The sequence below is a fragment of the Podarcis muralis genome, chromosome 7 (assembly GCF_964188315.1).
Source record: "Podarcis muralis chromosome 7, rPodMur119.hap1.1, whole genome shotgun sequence".
Classification (NCBI taxonomy): Eukaryota; Metazoa; Chordata; class Lepidosauria; order Squamata; family Lacertidae; genus Podarcis; species Podarcis muralis.
This window is the reverse complement of record NC_135661.1, coordinates 67382635-67402545: the sequence shown is the minus strand read 5'-3', so window position 1 is coordinate 67402545 and position 19911 is coordinate 67382635. Positions and strand designations below refer to the sequence as shown.

Below are 19911 nucleotides of genomic sequence, written 5' to 3'. Positions count from 1 at the left end.
GGTCAGTTGAGTAGACATACACTTCGGCATTACGGGGAGGATAAAAGGTACCCCTGAGCACGTGCTGAGGAATTTGAAGAGCAAGCTCTCAGTCTTTCTGCAGGCAAAAATCACTCTGGCCTCCCTTCCAAGTTTTCTTCATTTTAAATACACAGAGATGAAACAGCAGCAACAGCTATAAAAAAAAATCTAACAGGCGGCAGTCAGATCCTGCGGCCCTTCAGATGTTGCTGGACTACAACTCCCATGACCACTGGGCCATGCTGGCTGGGGCTGATGGGAGCTGGAGTCCAACAAAATCTGGAGGAGCACAGGATCCACATCCCTGGAGTGGTAAGGTGGAAAGAAAGAAAGCTGGATATTTATGATGCAGACATGTGCATGTACAGGAGAACTGAAACAGTCCTGAACCAGTCAGCTCCCTAGACAATCTTACTAGGCTACGAGTGATCGCCAAAGAAGCTATATAGAAACCCTCCAGTGCAAATATATATGATGCTTGTGCTGTGTCATGCTAGAACTTTCTCAAAGCCTGGTAAGCGCTTGCCGGGCTTCAGGAAGGAGGCGTGAGGGCTCTGGCAGGGTCCTAGGGTCTCCTTCCTAAAGCTGGGCAAGGGCTTACCAGACTTTGAAAAGGAGGTAGGAGGGCTCTAGGACCCTGCCAGAGCCTTGCGCCTCCTTCCCAAAGCCCGGCTTCGGCTGGGGCTGTGAGGGAATTAAATGGCCGCACATAGGGCAGCATATTACCAAGGTCCGCCCCTGAGCACTGCAAGGGAACACCGAAGACACTTTTCATGAGGGATCCCAGCCGCACTGACCCAAGCCCACTTACGGTGTCCTGGAAGGTGAAGAGGGGCGCTTGCAGCTGACAAAGGCTCAGGCCATCTGCCTGCAAGCTGGTCTGGATTTGGAGCAAGTCGTGAGCCAGCTGCTTGCGGTTGGGGGAGCGGATGTATCTCTTGAGGCAGGAGACCAGCTGGGAGATGTGGTCCAAGGAGACTGGGCTCTGAGGGGAAGGCGAAGAAGGAGGCCAGGCCTGGAGGAGACACACAACCGGAAACAAAACAGAACAGAGCTGAGGGCCAGGGGGAAAGCCATGGCACTGTGCCTATTACCAAGTGTGGGAATTCTGCTTTGCCTCTGTTTATCATCTCTCCTGCAGGGATGGGATGAGGGAGGCGCTGCAGCCTAGAAACATCTGGAGGCCTGCAGATTCCTCACGCCCAAACTAAAAGCCATTGTGGTGTCACAGCTGGCATGTTGGGCCTGGGAGACCAGAGATCAAGTCCCTGCTTAGCCGTGAGAAACTCACTGGGTGACCTGGGGCCAGTCCCGGTCTCCGAGCCTCACCTACCTCACAGGGTTGTTGTGAGGATAAAATGGGGAGGAAGAGAACCACGGACGCCACCCTGCGCTTCTTGGAGAAAAGGTGGGATATAAATGCAAGAAAGAAAATAAATTGCACACTCCTCTCAGTTCCCCCTTTGCTCTGGGACTTGACGTCCAGTGGCTACCCTACAATATTCATAATCAAAGGTTTGGGTGGCAGAAATGCTGCAGTTTCTCCCACGCCTTCCCTGGAGGTTGCTGAAGACCTGCACGCCCTGAGGGAAGGCAGAAGCAAGGGAGCCAGGCCAGGGAACACACACACCAACAGCTCCCAGCTGGCAGGAGAAGACTCTGCCAGTTTTCTTTTTTATATAATGTATTTGTTTTCATGTTTAAACTGTAAGCTGCCTTGGCGGAAAGGGGCTATATAAATCCAGAATAAACGTGCTCCCAACACAACTTCTGCAAGAATCCACAGGGAGGATGGGTTTTATTCATTTTCCATTTGTACATTTGGGGCTGAGGAAGGAAAGAGGAGACCCCTCCCCCCCGCAAGGTCGGGATTTGGCAACGCTTTAATTCAGCCTTCCTCAGTCGGGTGTTTTTTTGAACTACAACTCCCATCAGCCTCAGCAAACATGAAAAACTGCCGGGTATATTGGGAATTGTAGTTCAACAACTCTGGAAGGCCCTAGTTCCTTAGCCCACAAAGGCCCGAGCGGTACTTACCTCATCCTGGGCCTCAAAGAGCGCGGCAGAAATGCTGGGCAGCTCCTCTGTCAGGACCTTGTGGAGGGTGGCTCTCCGCTCGCTATCCTTCCTCAGCAAGAACAAGCAGCCAGTCTCCTCATGGGAGGAAGAGGAGAGGCTGAGGTCAACATTGAGCAGTTCCTCAGGGGCCCTGTATAGACACATAGCAATTGAGGAGACTGGATCCCAAAGGAACAGTGGCTGGGGATGGAGGGGTGGGAACCGTTGCCACTGTGGGGCAGCTGGCAATGTGAGCTGTCTGTGAAACCGCAGGTTATGCTGAATTCTTACCAGAAGCACAGATAGGAAACCTCATTCAGAATGAGGACTGCATTCCCTTCGGGGGAATCTTGTGGGGGCCACTTGCCAGAGCAACAAATGAGACTCACCAGGCAACAAGAGGCGTTGGGACCAAGGCCAGTGAGAGGTACCAAAGACCAGACTAAGGATTCTCAGGCCATATCTCTCAGCGACCTAAAGTGCTTTTGCCCAGTTGGAATGTGTCTTTGAACTGAGACAATGCCATATATATATATATATATATATATATATATATATAGTGGTGCCCCGCAAGACGAATGCCTCGCAAGACGGAAAACCCACTAGACGAAAGGGTTTTCCGTTTCGGAGGCGCTTCGCAAGACGAATTTCCCTATGGGCTTGCTTCGCAAGACGAAAATGTCTTGCGAGTCTTGCCATTTTTCCCCCGCTCCCCCCCCCCCTTTTTCTAAGCCGCTAAGCCGTTAATAGCCTTTTAACAGCTTAGCCGCTAAGCCTTTAATAGCCGCTAAATCGCTAATAGCGCTAATCCGCTTAGCCGCTAATGGGGTTGCTTCGCAAGACGAAAAAACCGCTAGACGAAGAGAATCGCGGAACGGATTCTTTTCGTCTTGCGAGGCACCACTGTATATGAAATTGCCAAATTATTCAAGGTGTGCAAGGGAGCACAAAAAGCCTCGAGATGACAGTGGATCTGACCTTAGCCACACCTGCTTTAAATTATTTCTGTTGTCATTTGGAAGTGTGTGGACATTGCAGTATCGTGAGGAGCTGTGGGAAATATGAGGAACATGTGACCCTCCTGAGGTTGTCTCAGAAAGCCTGGCCAGTGGTCCGGGATAATGGATGTTGCAATCCAACAATGTCTGAAGGGCCACACATTGCCCATCCCTGTTGCAAGGGAATCAACGTTCCCCAGGAACAAACCCAAAAGGTTGTCATTGCTTTGGCTTGATTTACCTAGCGAAAAGTACAGAGTGCATCTGCTCACTTGTTAAGAACAGAAATCATATTGTGACTTTTTGAAGAGTTCAAAAGACATCAGATTGCACACTGCTACGTTATCACAGCAATGCTGGTACTGGAAACTCGCAGTGACAGGAGCAAAGGGTTGCCACCAGGTGGCGGTCAGATCCTTCTTTATTTTCTCAGCCACCGATTTTGTGCACAACCTGACCTGACTAGTTTAGAACCAGTATCAAGGCTGAAGAAGACGGGCCAGCAATTTTGGCTGGACTGTTCACAATATTTACCATCTGGCCAAAACCGCCATTTGAGAGAAAAATGGCTTTTGTTTCTTTGCCTCCTCTGCTTGCTGTTTTTAAAAATAGCCTGTGCCTGATGGCAGAAGTTTTCCAAGCATGTGGGGCCACAAATATTAAAGTGGCTGCCACTTGACACCTCCTGGACTAGGAGCAGCAATGCAGCTGCAGCTCAGGCACAGGCTCAAGGCAGAGCTAATGTGCATGATCACTGTGGCAATGTGGATAGGCAGTAGAGCACACCAAGTTTCCAAGTAGATTAAATCTCCCAAGTTAAGCTCCCCACTCCCTGCTTCCCTTCTGCTCCAGGCCTTACCTGAGATAGGTGGGCCTCTGAGCCACTTCACTGGTGCTCCGAGACAGAGAGACATTCAAGGACTGCAACGATGAAGAACGTTTCTGGGACTCGCTGACACCCTCTGCTGAAATCGACCTTTCTGGCACATTTGGAGGAGACAGCTCGTCTGTAGGGAGAAGAGAGAGGAGTGCAAGGCTGGCAGCAAAGTAATGCTGAGGCACCTCCCAAAGAATCAGGAGCCCCAGCCTGACTTGGCTCACAAATTAATTAATTAATAATAATAATAATAATAATAATAATAATTTATTTATTTATTTATTTATTTATTTATACCTCGCCCATCTGGCTGGATTTCCCCAGCCACTCTGGGTGGCTTCCAACAAAATATTAAAATGCAAGAGTCCTTCAGATATTAAAAGCTTCCCTAAACAGGGCTGCCTTCAGATGTCTTCTAAAAGTCTGGTAGTTGTTGAACTGCACAGACTTCCGGTCGGCGCCAGCGTCTAATGGCTGCCTTTGCCTCGAGCTCCGAGGCAGGACTGCTCCGCGGGTTCGGGTCTGACCCGCTACGGCGAGCGGGGGACCCCTAGAATCACAGGCGCTGAAGCCTGTGGACAAGGAGATCCGGCGGGCACCTTTGCACCCCCCGGTATCGCGAAAGAGCCTTTTTAAAGGCTCCGGAGCGGCATCGGGAGTGAGTGCGGTGCTGAGGATCGCTACCCAGCCTGCGGAGTGAAGCCGCGTCGCCATTGACGGAGAGCGCCGATTCCTTCCTGAAACAACTGATTGACTACAAACCCCGTGAGTAAGAACTGAAAAGTAAAGGGGACTTTAAATTTAAGAAGATTTGGCTGAAAACGGGAAAGGCAAAAAATAAGGAAGTCTGCCTCCCGGAGCTGCATGATTAACGGAGCAATGAAAAGACTGAGCTGCATTTAAAGGGAAAGTTCTTTTAATTCTGAAAACTTGTTAAACCTGACATCGAAAGAGTCTCCCCCCCTGGAGCAGGAGAAGGGGGAGAGAAAAATTGAACTAACCTTGCCTGTAAAAGGATAGAGTTTTGAACGGGGGACCCTCCACTGTCGACAACTCTGGCCAGACTGCCGGAGCAGCAGTTACCTAGAGACTGAGCTGTCAAATGAGCTGTTAAAATAATACTGGTGGCTACAAAGTAAGACTTACTTGATACAAATTAATGGGATGGTGGTGGACAAGAATTGGGATATTTTAAATTGCTACAAAGTAAGGACTTTGGTTGAACTCTTGTATTTGGGACTCTCTGTTTCTTTGTTTCCCTGGCACACTGGTGTGGATACAATTTCTCCCTCTAGAGGACTCTAACTGCATTACGGTGGACAAAGGGGGATTTTCCACTTGCAGCTTTCCTGTGAGAACGACCTTGAGTTATGAGCAACCCACTGGATGAAATATCAACAAGAAGCAAGACAAAACAGGCTCAAAAGCAAACTCAAAAAAGAGGTTCTTTATCAGGAGCAGCAGCTGCACAGGAAAAAGGAACGACAGCATCAATGGATTCTATGACACAGGCTCTGCTCAGAATAAACCAATCTCTAGAAGTACTCACTAAGCAGTCTGCAGAGCTCACTAAGCAATCTACAGAGAACTCTAAGAAACTAACAGAACTGACAACAAGATTGGACCTCAACACAACGACAATATCATCTAATACAGACTCTATAAACCGATTAATTCAAGAAAGCACAGAGACACGGAAAATTGCGGAGAGCGCGAAGAGCACTGCCGAGGAAACTAGAGGAAAAGTGGTGCCCATTGTCAAGAAAGTACAAGAACATGATGCAGCTTTGGCCCTTTTGGAGCTGGAGAGGAAAAATAAGAATTTGAAACTACGACTGGTACCAGAGGAGGAACAGGACAAACTTGGGGAATTTCTCACAGACAAATTTCAAGAGTTCTGGAATGACGAGTTAGAAGGAGAGGAGGACGAATTTGCAATAATCACTGCCTTCCGGATTGGCAGGAAGCAAGGCAAAAAACCAAGAGATTGTTTAATCACTCTGAGATCAAAGGAAGAAAGAGACAAAATACTAAATCTACATTTCCAGAAGGCTTTGGTCATTAAAAACTCCCAAATACAGATCTTTAAGGACATACCCAAGCACTTTTTGGAGGTGAGAACACAATTTAAAGAATTGGTGGACTTACTTAAAAAGAACAACATCCCATTTAGGTGGGAATTTCCACAAGGGTTGTCCTTCATCTTTAAAGGGAAGAAATTCAAAATTAAAACATACCAGGACAAAGAACAATTCTTGGACAGAAACTTAGAGGATCTCCAGAAAGGAAACGTAGGTGAGAGAGACATACCAGACATACCAGATATTGCAAATCTATCATTCGGATTGAATCCAGCGCCGACTGAAGAGGAGCAGGAACTTGGTGCAGTTGGTGGTAAAGCTACCCAATAACAAAAATGTCTCTGCAACTTCTGAGTTGGAACTGCAATGGTCTGAACCATCCCCGAAAAAGGGGTCAAGTGTTTCACATATTGAAGAAAGAACAATTAGATATAATCTGCCTACAAGAAACCCACATTGCCAGGATAAACAGGAAGCTTTTAACAAACAGAAGATTAGGACTGGAATTTATTTCCTCAGATAAAGTCAAGAAAAGAGGAGTAGTGATTTATGTTAAGGAGAAATTTGAACCAAAAATGATTTTTAAAGATGAACAAGGAAGATATCTGGCAGTGGAAATTCAAATCCAAGGAGAAAAGATTCTGATTGTAGGAGTTTACGCACCTAATGAGGGGAAGGCCGAGTTCTTCAAGAAGTTGCATGAGACTTTAATGGACTTTCTGGACCTGAAAATTATAATGATGGGCGACATGAATGGAGTTGTTTCTACAAACATGGATAAGGCCCAAAGACAAGTAATATCTAAAGATGGGAGATTACCAAAGACTTTCTTTGAATTGACTGATACCCTGGACCTGATTGACATTTGGAGAACTAGGAACCCTCTGGAAAGGGAGGGGACTTTTTTCTCTGAGGCAAAAATGACATGGACTCGAATCGATCAAATATGGATTTCCAGTAATCTGGCATCAAGGATTAAAAAAATAGAAATCTGTCCAAAAACCTGTTCTGACCATAATCCAGTAAAGATGGAAATGAAACTGACAACAGCTGGAACCTTTAGATGGAGAATGAATGACGCTCTATTTGGAGATGAAGCATTTTGTAAAAAGGCCCAAAAGACGCTGAAAGATTACTTCGAGATAAATTTGAATTCGGATGTTGAAAAGAGGATAATTTGGGACGCAAGTAAAGCTGTGATGCGTGGCTTCCTAATACAACAAAATTCTATAAAAAAGAAAAAACAGAATGAGAAGAAAGAGAAAATTTGGAACCTAATAAAAGAAGGGGAGAAGAAACTTAGGTTTAAACCTAAGTCCCATGAGATTTTAAGAGAAATAAAGCTCTACCAAACACAATACATGGAACTGATGAATCAAGAGATAGAATGGAAAATAAAACAAATGAGGCAAAAGACGTTTGAATCAGCAGATAAATGTGGGAAGCTACTGTCGTGGCAGCTGAAAAAGAGACAAAAGTTGAATACTGTGATATCCCTCGAAGTAGATGGGAAACTTATCAACAAACCAAATGAGATAAGTAATTGCTTTCAAAGTTTTTTTAAGAAGCTGTATGCACAGGGGCCAAAAAATGAACAAGAGATAGAAGAATTCATTAAAAAATATGGATTGTCAAAAATTTCTGAAAGAAACCAAAGAATTCTAAATGAGGAAATCACAGAGCAAGAAATAGAGCGTGCCATTCAGGACATGCAACTGGGAAAATCACCAGGACCAGATGGTTTGACTGCAAGATACTACAAAGCATTGAAAGAATGGTTAATACAACCATTGAAAGAAGTTTGCAACCAAATTTTGGAGGGGAGAAAGGCTCCCGAATCGTGGAAAGAAGCATTTATTTCACTTATACCGAAGACAGAAACTGAGAAACATCAAGTTAAGAACTACCGCCCTATATCACTCCTGAATACGGATTATAAAATTTTTGCAGATATTTTGGCAAAAAGATTTAAGAAAGTTCTACTAGAGGAGATCCATAAGGATCAAACAGGCTTTCTCCCAGGAAGGCATATGGCAGATAATGTAAGGAATATTATCGATATCTTGGAACTGTTGGAGACTGATATAAACAGAAAAGCGGTGTTGATTTTTGTGGACGCAGAGAAAGCCTTTGATAACATTTGTTGGAGCTTTATGAAGAAAAATCTTCAAGGGATGGGGGTAGGCCGAAACTTTGAAAACGGTATAGGTGCAATATACTTTGAACAAAAAGCTAAACTAATTGTGAATGGGGTGATTATGGACGAGATTCCAATTGAGAAAGGGACACGACAGGGGTGCCCAATATCCCCTCTACTGTTTATAACAGTACTGGAGGTTTTGCTGAACATGATCAGAAGGGATCAGTTGGTTAAAGGAGTACAGGTCGGAACGAAACATTATAAGTTAAGAGCATTTGCAGACGATCTAGTGTTGACATTGCAAGAACCAGAAGCCAGCACAAAAAGAGTCTTAGAATTAATTGAAATATTTGGGCAAGTAGCAGGTTTCAAATTAAATAAATATAAGACAAAGGTGCTGGAGAAAAATTTGACTATGGTGGAAAAAGATAGTTTTCAAAGGGAAACTGGGCTGGAAATAGCAAAAAGGGTGAAATACCTGGGGGTGAACTTAACATCTAAAAATGTGAACCTATTTAAAGATAATTATGAGAAGTGTTGGTTGGAGGTGAAGAAAGATCTTGACATATGGTCTAGGCTGAGACTCTCCTTGTTAGGCCGAATTGCTGTTATCAAGATGAATGTACTGCCGAGAATGTTGTTTTTGTTTCAGACATTGCAAATTATAGATAAGACGGAATGTTTCAAGAAGTGGCAGAAAGATATATCTAAATTTGTCTGGCAGGGCAAAAAACCCAGAATAAAATTTAAGATCTTGACTGATGCAAAGGATAGGGGGGGTTTTGCCCTGCCGGACCTCAGACTCTACTATGAAGCAGCAGCTTTTTGCTGGTTGAAACAATGGCTACTTCTTGAGAATACAGATATCTTAGATCTAGAAGGTTACGATAACAACTTCGGTTGGCATGCATATCTATGGTATGACAAGGTAAAGGTTCATAGAAATTTCAAAAACCATATTGTCAGGAAAGCATTGTATAATGTATGGAATCGGTATAAAGATCTGTTGGAAAGTAAAACTCCCAGGTGGTTATCACCAGTGGAAGCCAAGGAGGTAAAAAAACTTAATATGGATTCAGTGTGGCCAAAATATTGTGAAATTATAGAATACGATGGTGAAAAGTTGAAACTAAAGAGCTTTGAGAAGTTAAAGCCTAAAGTCCGAGATTGGTTACATTACCACCAGATTAACGAGACTTTTAAGCAGGACAGGAAACTAGGATTCCAGAAGGAGAGGTCAAAATTAGAAACAGAACTGCTAGAACCCAATACTAAGAATCTGTCTAGAATGTATAATCTGCTGCTAAAATGGAACACACAGGATGAAACAGTGAAATCAGCTATGATTAAGTGGGCACAAGATATTGGACATGATATTATGTTTGCGGACTGGGAACAGTTATGGACCACAGGCATTAAATTTACGGCATGTAGTGCCTTAAAAGAGAACATAATGAAAATGATCTATAGGTGGTACATGACCCCAGTTAAACTTGCAAAGATATATCACCTGCCCAATAACAACTGTTGGAAATGTAATGAATGTGAAGGAACCTTTTATCATCTTTGGTGGACCTGCCCGAAGGTTAAGACTTACTGGGAAATGATCTATAATGAAATTAAGAAAATCCTTAAGTGGACATTTGTTAAGAAACCGGAGGCCTTTCTTTTGGGCATGGTCGGCCAAATGATTCCAAAGAAAGATAGAACCTTTTTTATGTATGCAACCACAGCAGCAAGAATTCTTCTGGCAAAGTATTGGAAGACTAAAGAACTACCTACTCTGGAAGAATGGCAGACCAAGGTGATTGAATTCATGGGACTGGCAGAGATGACCGGCAGAATTCGTGACCAGAGGAGAGAGACAGTGGAGGAGGACTGGAAAAAATTTAAAGTTTATCTTAAAAATTGTTGTAAAATTGTGGAATGTTGAGATGTCGAGGGATATGATCTAGAGAATTACAGCTGTTAAAATTGAAATTAAGAAAATTCTTAAAGGGAATTAAATACAAAATTGAATGATGGATTGCTAGAAAAAAAGGATCTTAAAATAAGAATGCAGTGAAGGAGAGGTATGGGGAAGTCGTGTTTTGTTTGTTTGTATTTTGTTTATGTTTATGTTTATGTTAATGTTGTAAAATCAATAAAAATTATTATAAAAAAAAAAAAAAAAAAGTCTGGTAGTTGTTTTTTCCTTTGACATCTGGTGGGAGGACGTTCCACAGGGCGGGTGCCACTACTGAGAAGGCCCGCTGCCTCGTTCCCTGGTTCCCTGCCTTACCTATCACCACTGGGCTCCTGGATTTCCTCCTACTGGGCGTCTTCAGAAAGGGTTCCTGAAGCAAGGCAGCAGCAGTCGCCCGCTTGTCCGGATCAGCTTCAAAACAACTCAGGATAAAAGCCTTGGCTTCATCCGACATGGAATCGGGCACCTCGGGGTGGATCTTGAACATGCCCACCTGAGAAAAGGCAAAGGACTGGCAATAGTATACACAGTGCACCACCTGAAAACATGGGTCTTGTTGTCCATTTATGGTGGGAATCAACAGGCAGGGTACTCAGCTTCTGTCGGTTTTTAAGACATGAGGAAGATGTTTTATTACACCAAGTCAGGCTGTTGATCCATCCAGCTCAGTATTGGCTGCACAGACTGGCAGTGGCTCTCCAGGGTTCCCGGCCTATTCGAAAATCCCAGGGATTCAACCAGGGCCCTTCTGCATGTGAAGCACAACATGCTCCACCTCTGAGCTACAGGCCTTCCTCTTTATGAAAAGACACTAAGTCAAGGGCAGAGCCCTTGGTTTGTCAGCAGTGCTGGGTCACAGGCTGTTTATGGAACTATCCTGGTCCTCAAAACTCAGGCTGAATGATGGAGGCTGCTGTATTCTGACTGCTAGCCCATCTACAAAGCTAAGCAGGGTCCGGTATGGTTTCCAATTGGCTGGGGGACCATGTGCTGAGATTCCTGCATTGCAGGGGGTTGAACTACATGGCTCTCGGGGTCCCTTCCAATTCTACAACTCTATGATTATATGCAGCGTCTAAATGGTGCAAAAATATCTAATGGAACCTAAACCCTAAAGGACTACACTACTTGCATTCACAAATACACCAGACTTGATGTAACAGTCCCAAAGGCTGGTGCAACTAGCCAACTAGTTGGCCTGCTCTGCTGGTCTTCCACAAAGCTCCGAGCAACCCAGGAATACCCAGCCCTAGGATCATCTGAAAGGAGTCTGCTGAGAGGGCTGGGGAGCTGATGATGACCTGCCCCCTCAGGTCTTCCATCAATCCTCTCTCCCTTTTTGGTATCCTGGCTGCAGTTAGAAGGAAAGGTGAGAAGGAATGCCATGCTGCTGAGAAAAGGGAAATTCCCCTAGAATCAGAGCTGCTTTGGGGCTGGGCAGCAAGTGAACCAGGGAAAAGATTGTCCAGGCCACTTGGACTACCCATTCTCATTTACTTCTTCCTGCCTAGTTGAGCAAGTGGGCAGAGACTGTTAGAATTCCTGTTCCATGATTGCAGTCATGGGATTTTTGTCTATCACATGACGGTATATGTTTTGATTCCACAGTGTGGGAAGTGATGGAGACAGGATGTCTGTGTTACTGTGTTCCGTGAAGTGGGACTATTGTCTTTTGTTCTTTTTCTCTTTGCTGTCTGATGCTAGAGAGAGAGGGAGCCATGTTGCAGTGCTCTGTGTGTGTTTATATGTAAATAAAGTAGATTAGCCAAAATGCTGAGTTGCTGAGATGTGTTATGCATGATACGCAAACTCTGCAGATCCCCAAGTGTGCCGGTGTCAGTTGGCATCGGTCGCTGTGATGTTCAGGCTGAAGAAAGCTCCTGAAGCTCCTGAACGAAAGACCAGGAGGGAGAGAACATGCCAGTCGGGCATGTGCCTCTGCCAGGGTCCTACTTGAGTGTAGGCTGAGCTCCTGACAGAGACAACTCCTGCAAGGATCCCCTCCTCCCCGCAGGAAAACTGCCAAGTGTTCTTCCCAGCTGTGCAGAAGGGTGCAAATCCTAGCCTCACCTTGAACATGGCGGCCTGCGGGCTGCCCAGCTCAAAGAAAGGGGGCTTGCCTGTCGCCATCTCAATGATGGTGCAGCCCATGGACCAGATGTCAGCTGGCTTGCCATAGCCACGGGGTCCCTGATCAATGACCTCTGGGGCCATGTACTGCAAGGTGCCTGAGGAAGGAAGAGAGAAACCAAGAAGGAAGAAGTCATGGGAGCCACATCCCAATGCCTGAGAGCCCAGATGAGTCGGCTCTCTTCCCCAAACGACGCAGAGCTCCGCACACACCCTTACCTGTGAATGTCTCTGTACTAGGGCTGATCCCCGCCAGCCTCTTGGATGTGCCAAAGTCTGAAATTTTCAACACTCCACTGTACGTGTTGATCAGGACGTTATCACCCTGTTTATCCAAGAAAAGCCAAGTCACTGCTTTGGAGATCAACAAGGCACTCAAGTTTTGAGGGCTTCTTCCAAGTGCAAACAGGCCTGGCACCAGTGTCTTGGCATCCTTGGACGGCTGCAAAGGTCTAGGGACTATGAAGGCCTTGCTGATTATGTCTGCCCTAGACATGCACCTCAGGCAATTCCCTGCACAGCCTACGAGCGCCAGATGGCTAGATCCAGCCAGCTTTTTAATTTCCTACACTGCCTCTGAGTGAGCATCGCTCTGTGGCATGGAGGGAACTGTACATGGCAACCAGAGCCAGCTGCCCAATGCTGTTTAAGGCACTGCCTTAGCAACCAGGGAAGCCAGTCAGGGATCACCAAAAGAAGAGGGGGCTCAACGGAAGACACTTTACCCAGAGCCTCTTCAGTCCTGGACTGGGAACAGTGAAAAAAGGAGTGGCAGGGCCAAAAAATCCCCCCCCCCCTTCCACAAAAACAAAACCCCAAGGACTGTTGCTTAGAAATTCAACTGTAGTATTAACTTCATCATCAATTTATTATGATCCACAGACCAAGAATGCGGCAAAAATAAAGCCATACAATGCTCCATAATCTTAAGCATAGAGCAAAACAAAAAGCAATGTATTATCTAAATGCCACCAGCTCAAGTATACATATTGACAGGATAACAAATGTCTTAAATAGCTCCCAAATATATTTCCAACTTCAGGTGGTTAATTGCCTTCTTGTTCTCACTGTTCCTGATAAAGAAAATCTGGCCATTACTAATGACACATGCAGGGTTTTATCTCTCAGTAAATATTTAACATAAAATTTAGCTGACCTTCCTGGTTTGGCCAATAAAGGGGCAATCATCTGCTGATGAGCGCCAGCATAAAAATTATAAAAACAAAACAATATTTTCCACAGATGTTCCAGCTCCTGGTTATTACAAGGACAAACCCTCGAGGAACCCCAGCCTTCTCCTCCCCAGAGCAACCGAGAAAGGCATCACATTAAATCTGGCCAGAGCAAAAGCTGTGCGATAATTAACTGCATGCAAATTCCTAAAGCAAGCAGCTAGCTGAAAATCATTAAGGATCGTCTTTAAGAAATGCCTAAGGAGCAAGGCAGGTAGGCTGTGCGTGAGCTAGCCAAAATGTCCTGAAAAGAAATATCCCATGTAGTCTTTGTTTTACCAAAGCTAATGCAGAGTCAAAACCCAAATGAAGGAGGAAAAGGAAAGCTGCGTGAAAAGACCTGCTTGATCCCTGCAAGGTCTGGCAATGCCACACAGAGATCTAGCACCAACAACATGTCTACACCTGGCAGCCCAAGCTGAGGTGGCTCTCACCTTGATGTCCCTGTGGACGATCTGGTTGTCGTGCAGGTAGCGCAGCCCCTCTAGGATTTGCTTGGTGTAGAAAACGATGGTGGGCTCGTTGTCTTTCAGGGGGCCCCACATGGAGCGCAGAAGAGAGGAAAGGCTTCCTGGATTTTTGGGGTGGGGAGACAAGGACATGGAGCATTATAGAGGCTGTTTTCTTATACAGGGATTAGACAAATGCACGGAGCACAAGGCTATCAACGGCTACTAGTCATGTCCACTGCAGTCCTTGCATCAGTAACCTCAAGGGTGAATTACTGCAGTGCTCTCTGCAGCAAACCTAAACCCTAATATCGTAGCTCAGTCACTGAGGTAAGGGGCATCGTCAGTCATTCCCTGAGCTAGTGAGGCTCAGCTGACAGCAACAAGAAACTGAGCTTTTAGTGTCATCGGCCCAGTCGCGTGTGGCCAACTGAGATTCAGCTTCTCTTTTAAGCTTTGAACACCTCTTGTGACAACCTTCCCGTGATGCTCTGCTGATGCCAACAATTAAGAAAGCATCTTTATTGGTGGTCTCTAGTGTTTTTTTAAAATTTTACATGTTTTTTATTGCACATTGCATATTTACTGCATATACAGTGGTACCTCGGGTTACAGACACTTCAGGTTACAGAATCCGCTAACCCAGAAATAGTACCTCGGGTTAAGAACTTTGCTTCAGGATGAGAACAGAAATCGTGCGGCAGTGGTGTGGTGGCAGCAGGAGGCCCCATTAGCTAAAGTGGTACCTCAGGTTACGAACAGTTTCAGGTTAAGAGCGGACCTCCAGAACGAATTAAGTTTTTAACCTGAGGAACCACTGTAGCGAGATGAGCGCCGCAACCCCAGAGTCGGTCACGACTGGACCTAATGGTCAGGGATCCCTTTACCTTTACCTTTTTACCACTGTACTTACCCCCAGGTACCTCCTCCATGAAGATCTTGAGGAAGCCATCTTGACTGACAGAGCCCAAATAGCGAACAATGTTCTTGTGTCTCAGGCGCTTGTGGAGAGCAATCTCCTCATGAAGGGGCTGTGAGTATCTGAAGCGCAAGTGTGGCATGTATGAATGACAGATGAACACACAACTCTCTCAGAGGAAGCAGCCAGGGGATGCCATGCCCCATGCTGAGCATATTCCTGCTAAGTAGGATAGCCATGTGTCCTACTTTAGAGAGGACGGTCCTCTCTTTGAAGGGCTCTCCAGTCAAAGTCCGATTTAAAGACAAAGAACCCTCAGAAGGGAGAGCAGCAGCAGCAGGGTCTTTGAAGCTGCCCATAACCTATTAATTGGGAGCTAAGTGAATCACAGGCTATTATTAATAATAATATTAATGATGATAACTGATGACAGTAGCTCCTGAGAAGATTGAGTAGGCACGAAGGTCATCTGGTCACAGTCTTCCCTAATATGCACTGGATTTTTGTTTAAATTACAATCATTATTCCCAAATTTGCGTCTACACATAACAATTAACATATTCGGGTTTTGTGCAAATCTTTTTTGGTGATGCGTAAGTGGGAATCTGATTGCAAAGACACCCCAGAGTTCTTGCAACATGAAGGAAGCCCCAGATTCCCACAGCGTGGTCTGGCCATTCTAAGGATAGGGGAAGGAAATTGTTGGGTACACATTTTAGCATAAACATACCAAATTCACACTTCCTGGACAAATGCACAAACTGAAAGACAGCTCATCTTTGAAATTTGAACTCCTCCCTAATTTTGTGATACAGCACTCCAACAAAAAATGTGCACAAAAATGTGTATATCCATGAAAACAATGTACAAAAAATGCTTTGTACTAGGGAAAATTGCTTGCAAAAGCATAGGCAAGACGGCATACAAGAATGGCTATATCTGGAGAAATGCACGCAAAAATTAGTATGACTGTTAATGGCCTAATTAAAAGAGGGGAAAATACACACAAGTGCAGAAGTGTGATGAACTGAGCTTAAGACTAAAGAAACAAGAAGCCAAAATTGACAATATTAGTAATTCCTTCCCTGCTTTTCGCAACTCTTACCTGCTGTCACGCTCTGGGATCTCCTTAATGGCGATGCGCACCTGATTGCTGAGGTCCCGGCCAGCGTAGACCACCCCATAGGTGCCTTTACCTAGAATCACCCTGTCGCCTGCTTCCGTGCGTTCGTAGTCATACTGTGCAAGTCAAAGAACACACACAGAGTTATGGAACTTAAAAGGCCCGTTTGGCGAAATCTCTATGCGCAGCACCCTGTCTTGGCCTGTTCACCACTGGGCTTGGCCATTTTCCACATCCGCCTTCACAGCCATCGTTCGACAGGCCCCGACAAAAGTTCCCAGTTCCTGAAACCACGGAGCGTCCTCTTCCGCCAGCTCACCTCGAGTTCCTCCAGGGAGCTGCAGCTATTCACTTCCTCACCCATCTCTGCCATGAAGGAGCGGACCAGTTCGCAAAACCTAATGTAAAAGAGCAGAAGGGGAAGCACTTGGGCAAAAAAAATGAGAGGCACAAATACAAGATGGGTGACACCTGGCTTGAGAGCAGTACATGTGAAAAGGATCTAGGAGTCTTGGTTGACCACAAACTTGACATGAGCCAACAGTGTGATGCGGCAGCTAAAAAAGCCAATGCAATTCTGGGCTGCATCAATAGGAGTATAGCATCTAGATCAAGGGAAGTAATAGTGCCACTGTATTCTGCTCTGGTCAGACCTCACCTGGAGTACTGTGTCCAGTTCTGGGCACCACAGTTCAAGAAGGACACTGACAAACTGGAACGTGTCCAGAGGAGGGCAACCAAAATGGTCAAAGGCCTGGAAACGATGCCTTATGAGGAACGGCTAAGGGAGCTGGGCATGTTTAGCCTGGAGAAGAGGAGGTTAAGGGGTGATATGATAGCCATGTTCAAATATATAAAAGGATGTCATATAGAGGAGGGAGAAAGGTTGTTTTCTGCTGCTCCAGAGAAGCGGACACGGAGCAATGGATCCAAACTACAAGAAAGAAGATTCCACCTAAACATTAGGAAGAACTTCCTGACAGTAAGAGCTGTTCGACAGTAGAATTTGCTGCCAAGGAGTTTGGTGGAGTCTCCTTCTTTGGAGGTCTTTAAGCAGAGGCTTGACAACCATATGTCAGGAGTGCTCTGATGGTGTTTCCTGCTTGGCAGGGGGTTGGACTCGATGGCCCTTGTGGTCTCTTCCAACTCTATGATTCTAAGAGAATGGACACCAGCGCAAAGAACCATCCTGCTATCATTGGGTTCAGAATCAAAGGCTAAAAGCCCAGACTAGATGGGTTGAAAATCTAGAAGAACTATGCAAACGGAGAAGGGAGAGGGGACTAAGAACTAAACCCGAAGTTATTGCAGCTTAATTTGGAAGGAAAGGGGGAAAGGGGCCCCAAATCACTCAGGATGGGGCAGGCGAGTGGAAGCCAAGCAGGGAACACACTCTATCTCCCGAGATCCTTCTAGCAGCTACTGTTACTATTTTAATTTGTTTATGCAAACTCTGGGAGAAACACTATGTACAGTGGTACCTCGGGTTATAAACTTAATTTGTTCTGAGGGTCTGTCCTTAATCCGAAACCATTCTTAACCTGAGGTGCGCTTTCGCTAATGAGGCCTCCCGCCGGCGGCGCACGATTTCCATTCTCATCCTGAGGCAAAGTTCTCAACCCAAGGTACTACTTCCGGGTTAGCGGAGTTTGTAACCTGAAGTGTTTGTAACCCGATGTACCACTGTGATAGTAAAACATCATTCCAGGGGGGGGGTTAGGGAGGGGGGGGGAATGACAGCCACCAGTTGCCAGACAGAGCTATAAGAACACAGTTGCCCACCACCATTTCAGTTGAAATGCATTCTCCACCCACCCATTTTGTCACCTGCAAATTGAGTAGTAAAGTGGGGGGGGGGGGGCAGTTTGGCTCAACTCTAAAAAAAAAGGAAAATTAAAAGAAAACCTTGAAATTTAGAACAGGAACAGGAATTCTAGTGCTTCAGATTTTCATTTCCTTATTCCATGCAAACTCTGTGGATGTGAAACTATACTGGCAGCCATTTATTCATGCTGAAACTCTTAACTCCACACCTTGAGCCAGCAGTTTTCATGTTTGGGCATGCGAGGGAAGGTGGTGATTACAAGTTTAAAATTACTTCCCTCTGAGCATCAACAGGGTTTACCTCCAATTCAATTTCTTTAGAGCTGAGGGGGTAGAAATCAGATTTAAGAACCCGAACTCCTTTTTATTTACTTTGCCTTCCCTGACCCTCGTTGACTTTAATTTTTACAAACACGTTTTCAGAACCCACACTGCAGCTGCAGGCCTGGGGAGCAGGCAGTGGAGATCCAAGCATCATGTGTCTCCATGGTTGCACATGATGAAGAAGAAAGGCCATCAATGGTACCCTGTTTCTTGAGTCTGCAATATAACCCCTGGGAAACACTCTGTCTAGAACAGCATCCTGCAGGAGACACTCCCTTTCCCCAAGTGGGGAATGTGGTTGGGTTGTGGTTGTTTTTAATTGTCCCTCTTCCAAAGGTTGTGGGTTGTCCCTCTGCTGCCCATTCATGTCCCCCCACTCACCAGCGGCAATGGTACTGGGTAGGGAAGTACAGCTGGAAGTCTTCCGCTGTGTGCAGCACGTAGAGGAAGCAGCACCGCTCATCGCACTTGGAGATACTGGCAAGAAAAAAAGATGGGAGTGGGAGGAGGACTCCAGCAAGTCTCCTTTCCTTATCAGCACAAGCCTGTGTCTTGCTTTAAAACCTGCCTCTCTCCGTGTCCCACCATCCCAAGTTGCTCACATCAGCCTCAGGGGCTTACCAGCCACAGGCCAGGTCCCATTCTCCTTGAGATGCTAGCTTTCTAGGTGTGATGATGTTTTATTTATTTATATTTGCATGGAGGAGCATTGACACGTAAGCTACAGTGGAAGAAGAATGTAGTTCCGACTGCATTTTAAGGGCAAACTGACCTAACTCACCAATCCCAGACTTCAGTGTAGATTGGAACGCACTTAATCTTGGGGGTGGGCTGTGACTCACGTCATAAAACAGATGCTTGGAATGCAGAAGGTCCCAAGTTCAATCCCTGGCATCTCCAGGTAGGGCTGGGAAAGTTTTGTACCTGAAACTCTGGAGTGCTTCTGCCAGTCAGTGTAGACAACACAGAACTGGATGGAGCCAGGGGCTGACTCCACATAAGGCAGCTTCCTGCATTTCTCTCAGTCAAATTACACACTTCTCCAAATTTTGCAGTGCTTTTTCTTTTTACAGAAAATGCACAAAAATGTGTACTGTGATTTCATAAAAAGGCAGTTTCTCATGTGCCTTCTCTGCCCAGTGCTCTCTACTGCGAGTGCCACCTGGCTAGCTCTGTTTTCTTAGGAGAAGGGCTGTACATCAACAGTCTATTGGCTTTGCATGCCAACTCTTGTGGGTTAATCTCCGGTGTCTCTCAAGAGGGCTGGGGAAGACTTCTGCCTGAAATTGTAGTGACCATCAGCCACCCAGTGCACTAGGAGTAGCCAATGCGGTGCCCTCCAGATGTTGCTGAACTACAGCTCCCATCATTCCTGACCATGGACCATGCTGGCTGGAGGTGATGGGAATTGGAGTCCACCATGGAAGGCACCATGATGGATACCCCAGGTATAGGCAATAGTGTGCTAAATGCACCAATGGTCTTTCTTGACAGTGTCCTATTTAAATCAGCCCTTTATTTCAGGGTCTTGAGAACTAGAGCTTTCTTTTTTTTAGGGGAAGAACTGTAAGTCAGTGATGTATCTCAAGGAAGGACTGGGAAAGGCCCTGAAACCACAGCGAGTTACTGTTTGTTAATGTAGCCAATACTAAGCAATGTGGCTTATTTCTCTGACCTGGTATAAAGGCTGCTTCTTATCTTAAGCACTAGCCTAGCCTTAAAGACAAAGGAATTCAAACTATTTGTTTTATATATATAAAAAAAATCAT

At 45.5% G+C, this 19911-nt stretch overlaps 1 protein-coding gene across 1 annotated transcript in view; it reads right to left on the bottom strand.

The window, feature by feature from the left end:
• MAP3K6 (mitogen-activated protein kinase kinase kinase 6) overlaps nt 1-19911 on the bottom strand; it is a 45790-nt gene that overhangs the window by 5494 nt on the left and 20385 nt on the right. The window contains exons 13-23 of the mRNA XM_028738676.2: nt 18524-18619; nt 16314-16392; nt 15977-16110; nt 14866-14993; nt 13938-14074; nt 12491-12596; nt 12212-12369; nt 10457-10634; nt 3937-4084; nt 2059-2230; nt 833-1036 (exon numbers count right to left, since the gene is read on the bottom strand). Coding sequence (XP_028594509.2) covers nt 833-1036; nt 2059-2230; nt 3937-4084; nt 10457-10634; nt 12212-12369; nt 12491-12596; nt 13938-14074; nt 14866-14993; nt 15977-16110; nt 16314-16392; nt 18524-18619 — 1540 coding nt within the window. The remainder of the gene's footprint in view (nt 1-832; nt 1037-2058; nt 2231-3936; nt 4085-10456; nt 10635-12211; nt 12370-12490; nt 12597-13937; nt 14075-14865; nt 14994-15976; nt 16111-16313; nt 16393-18523; nt 18620-19911) is intronic.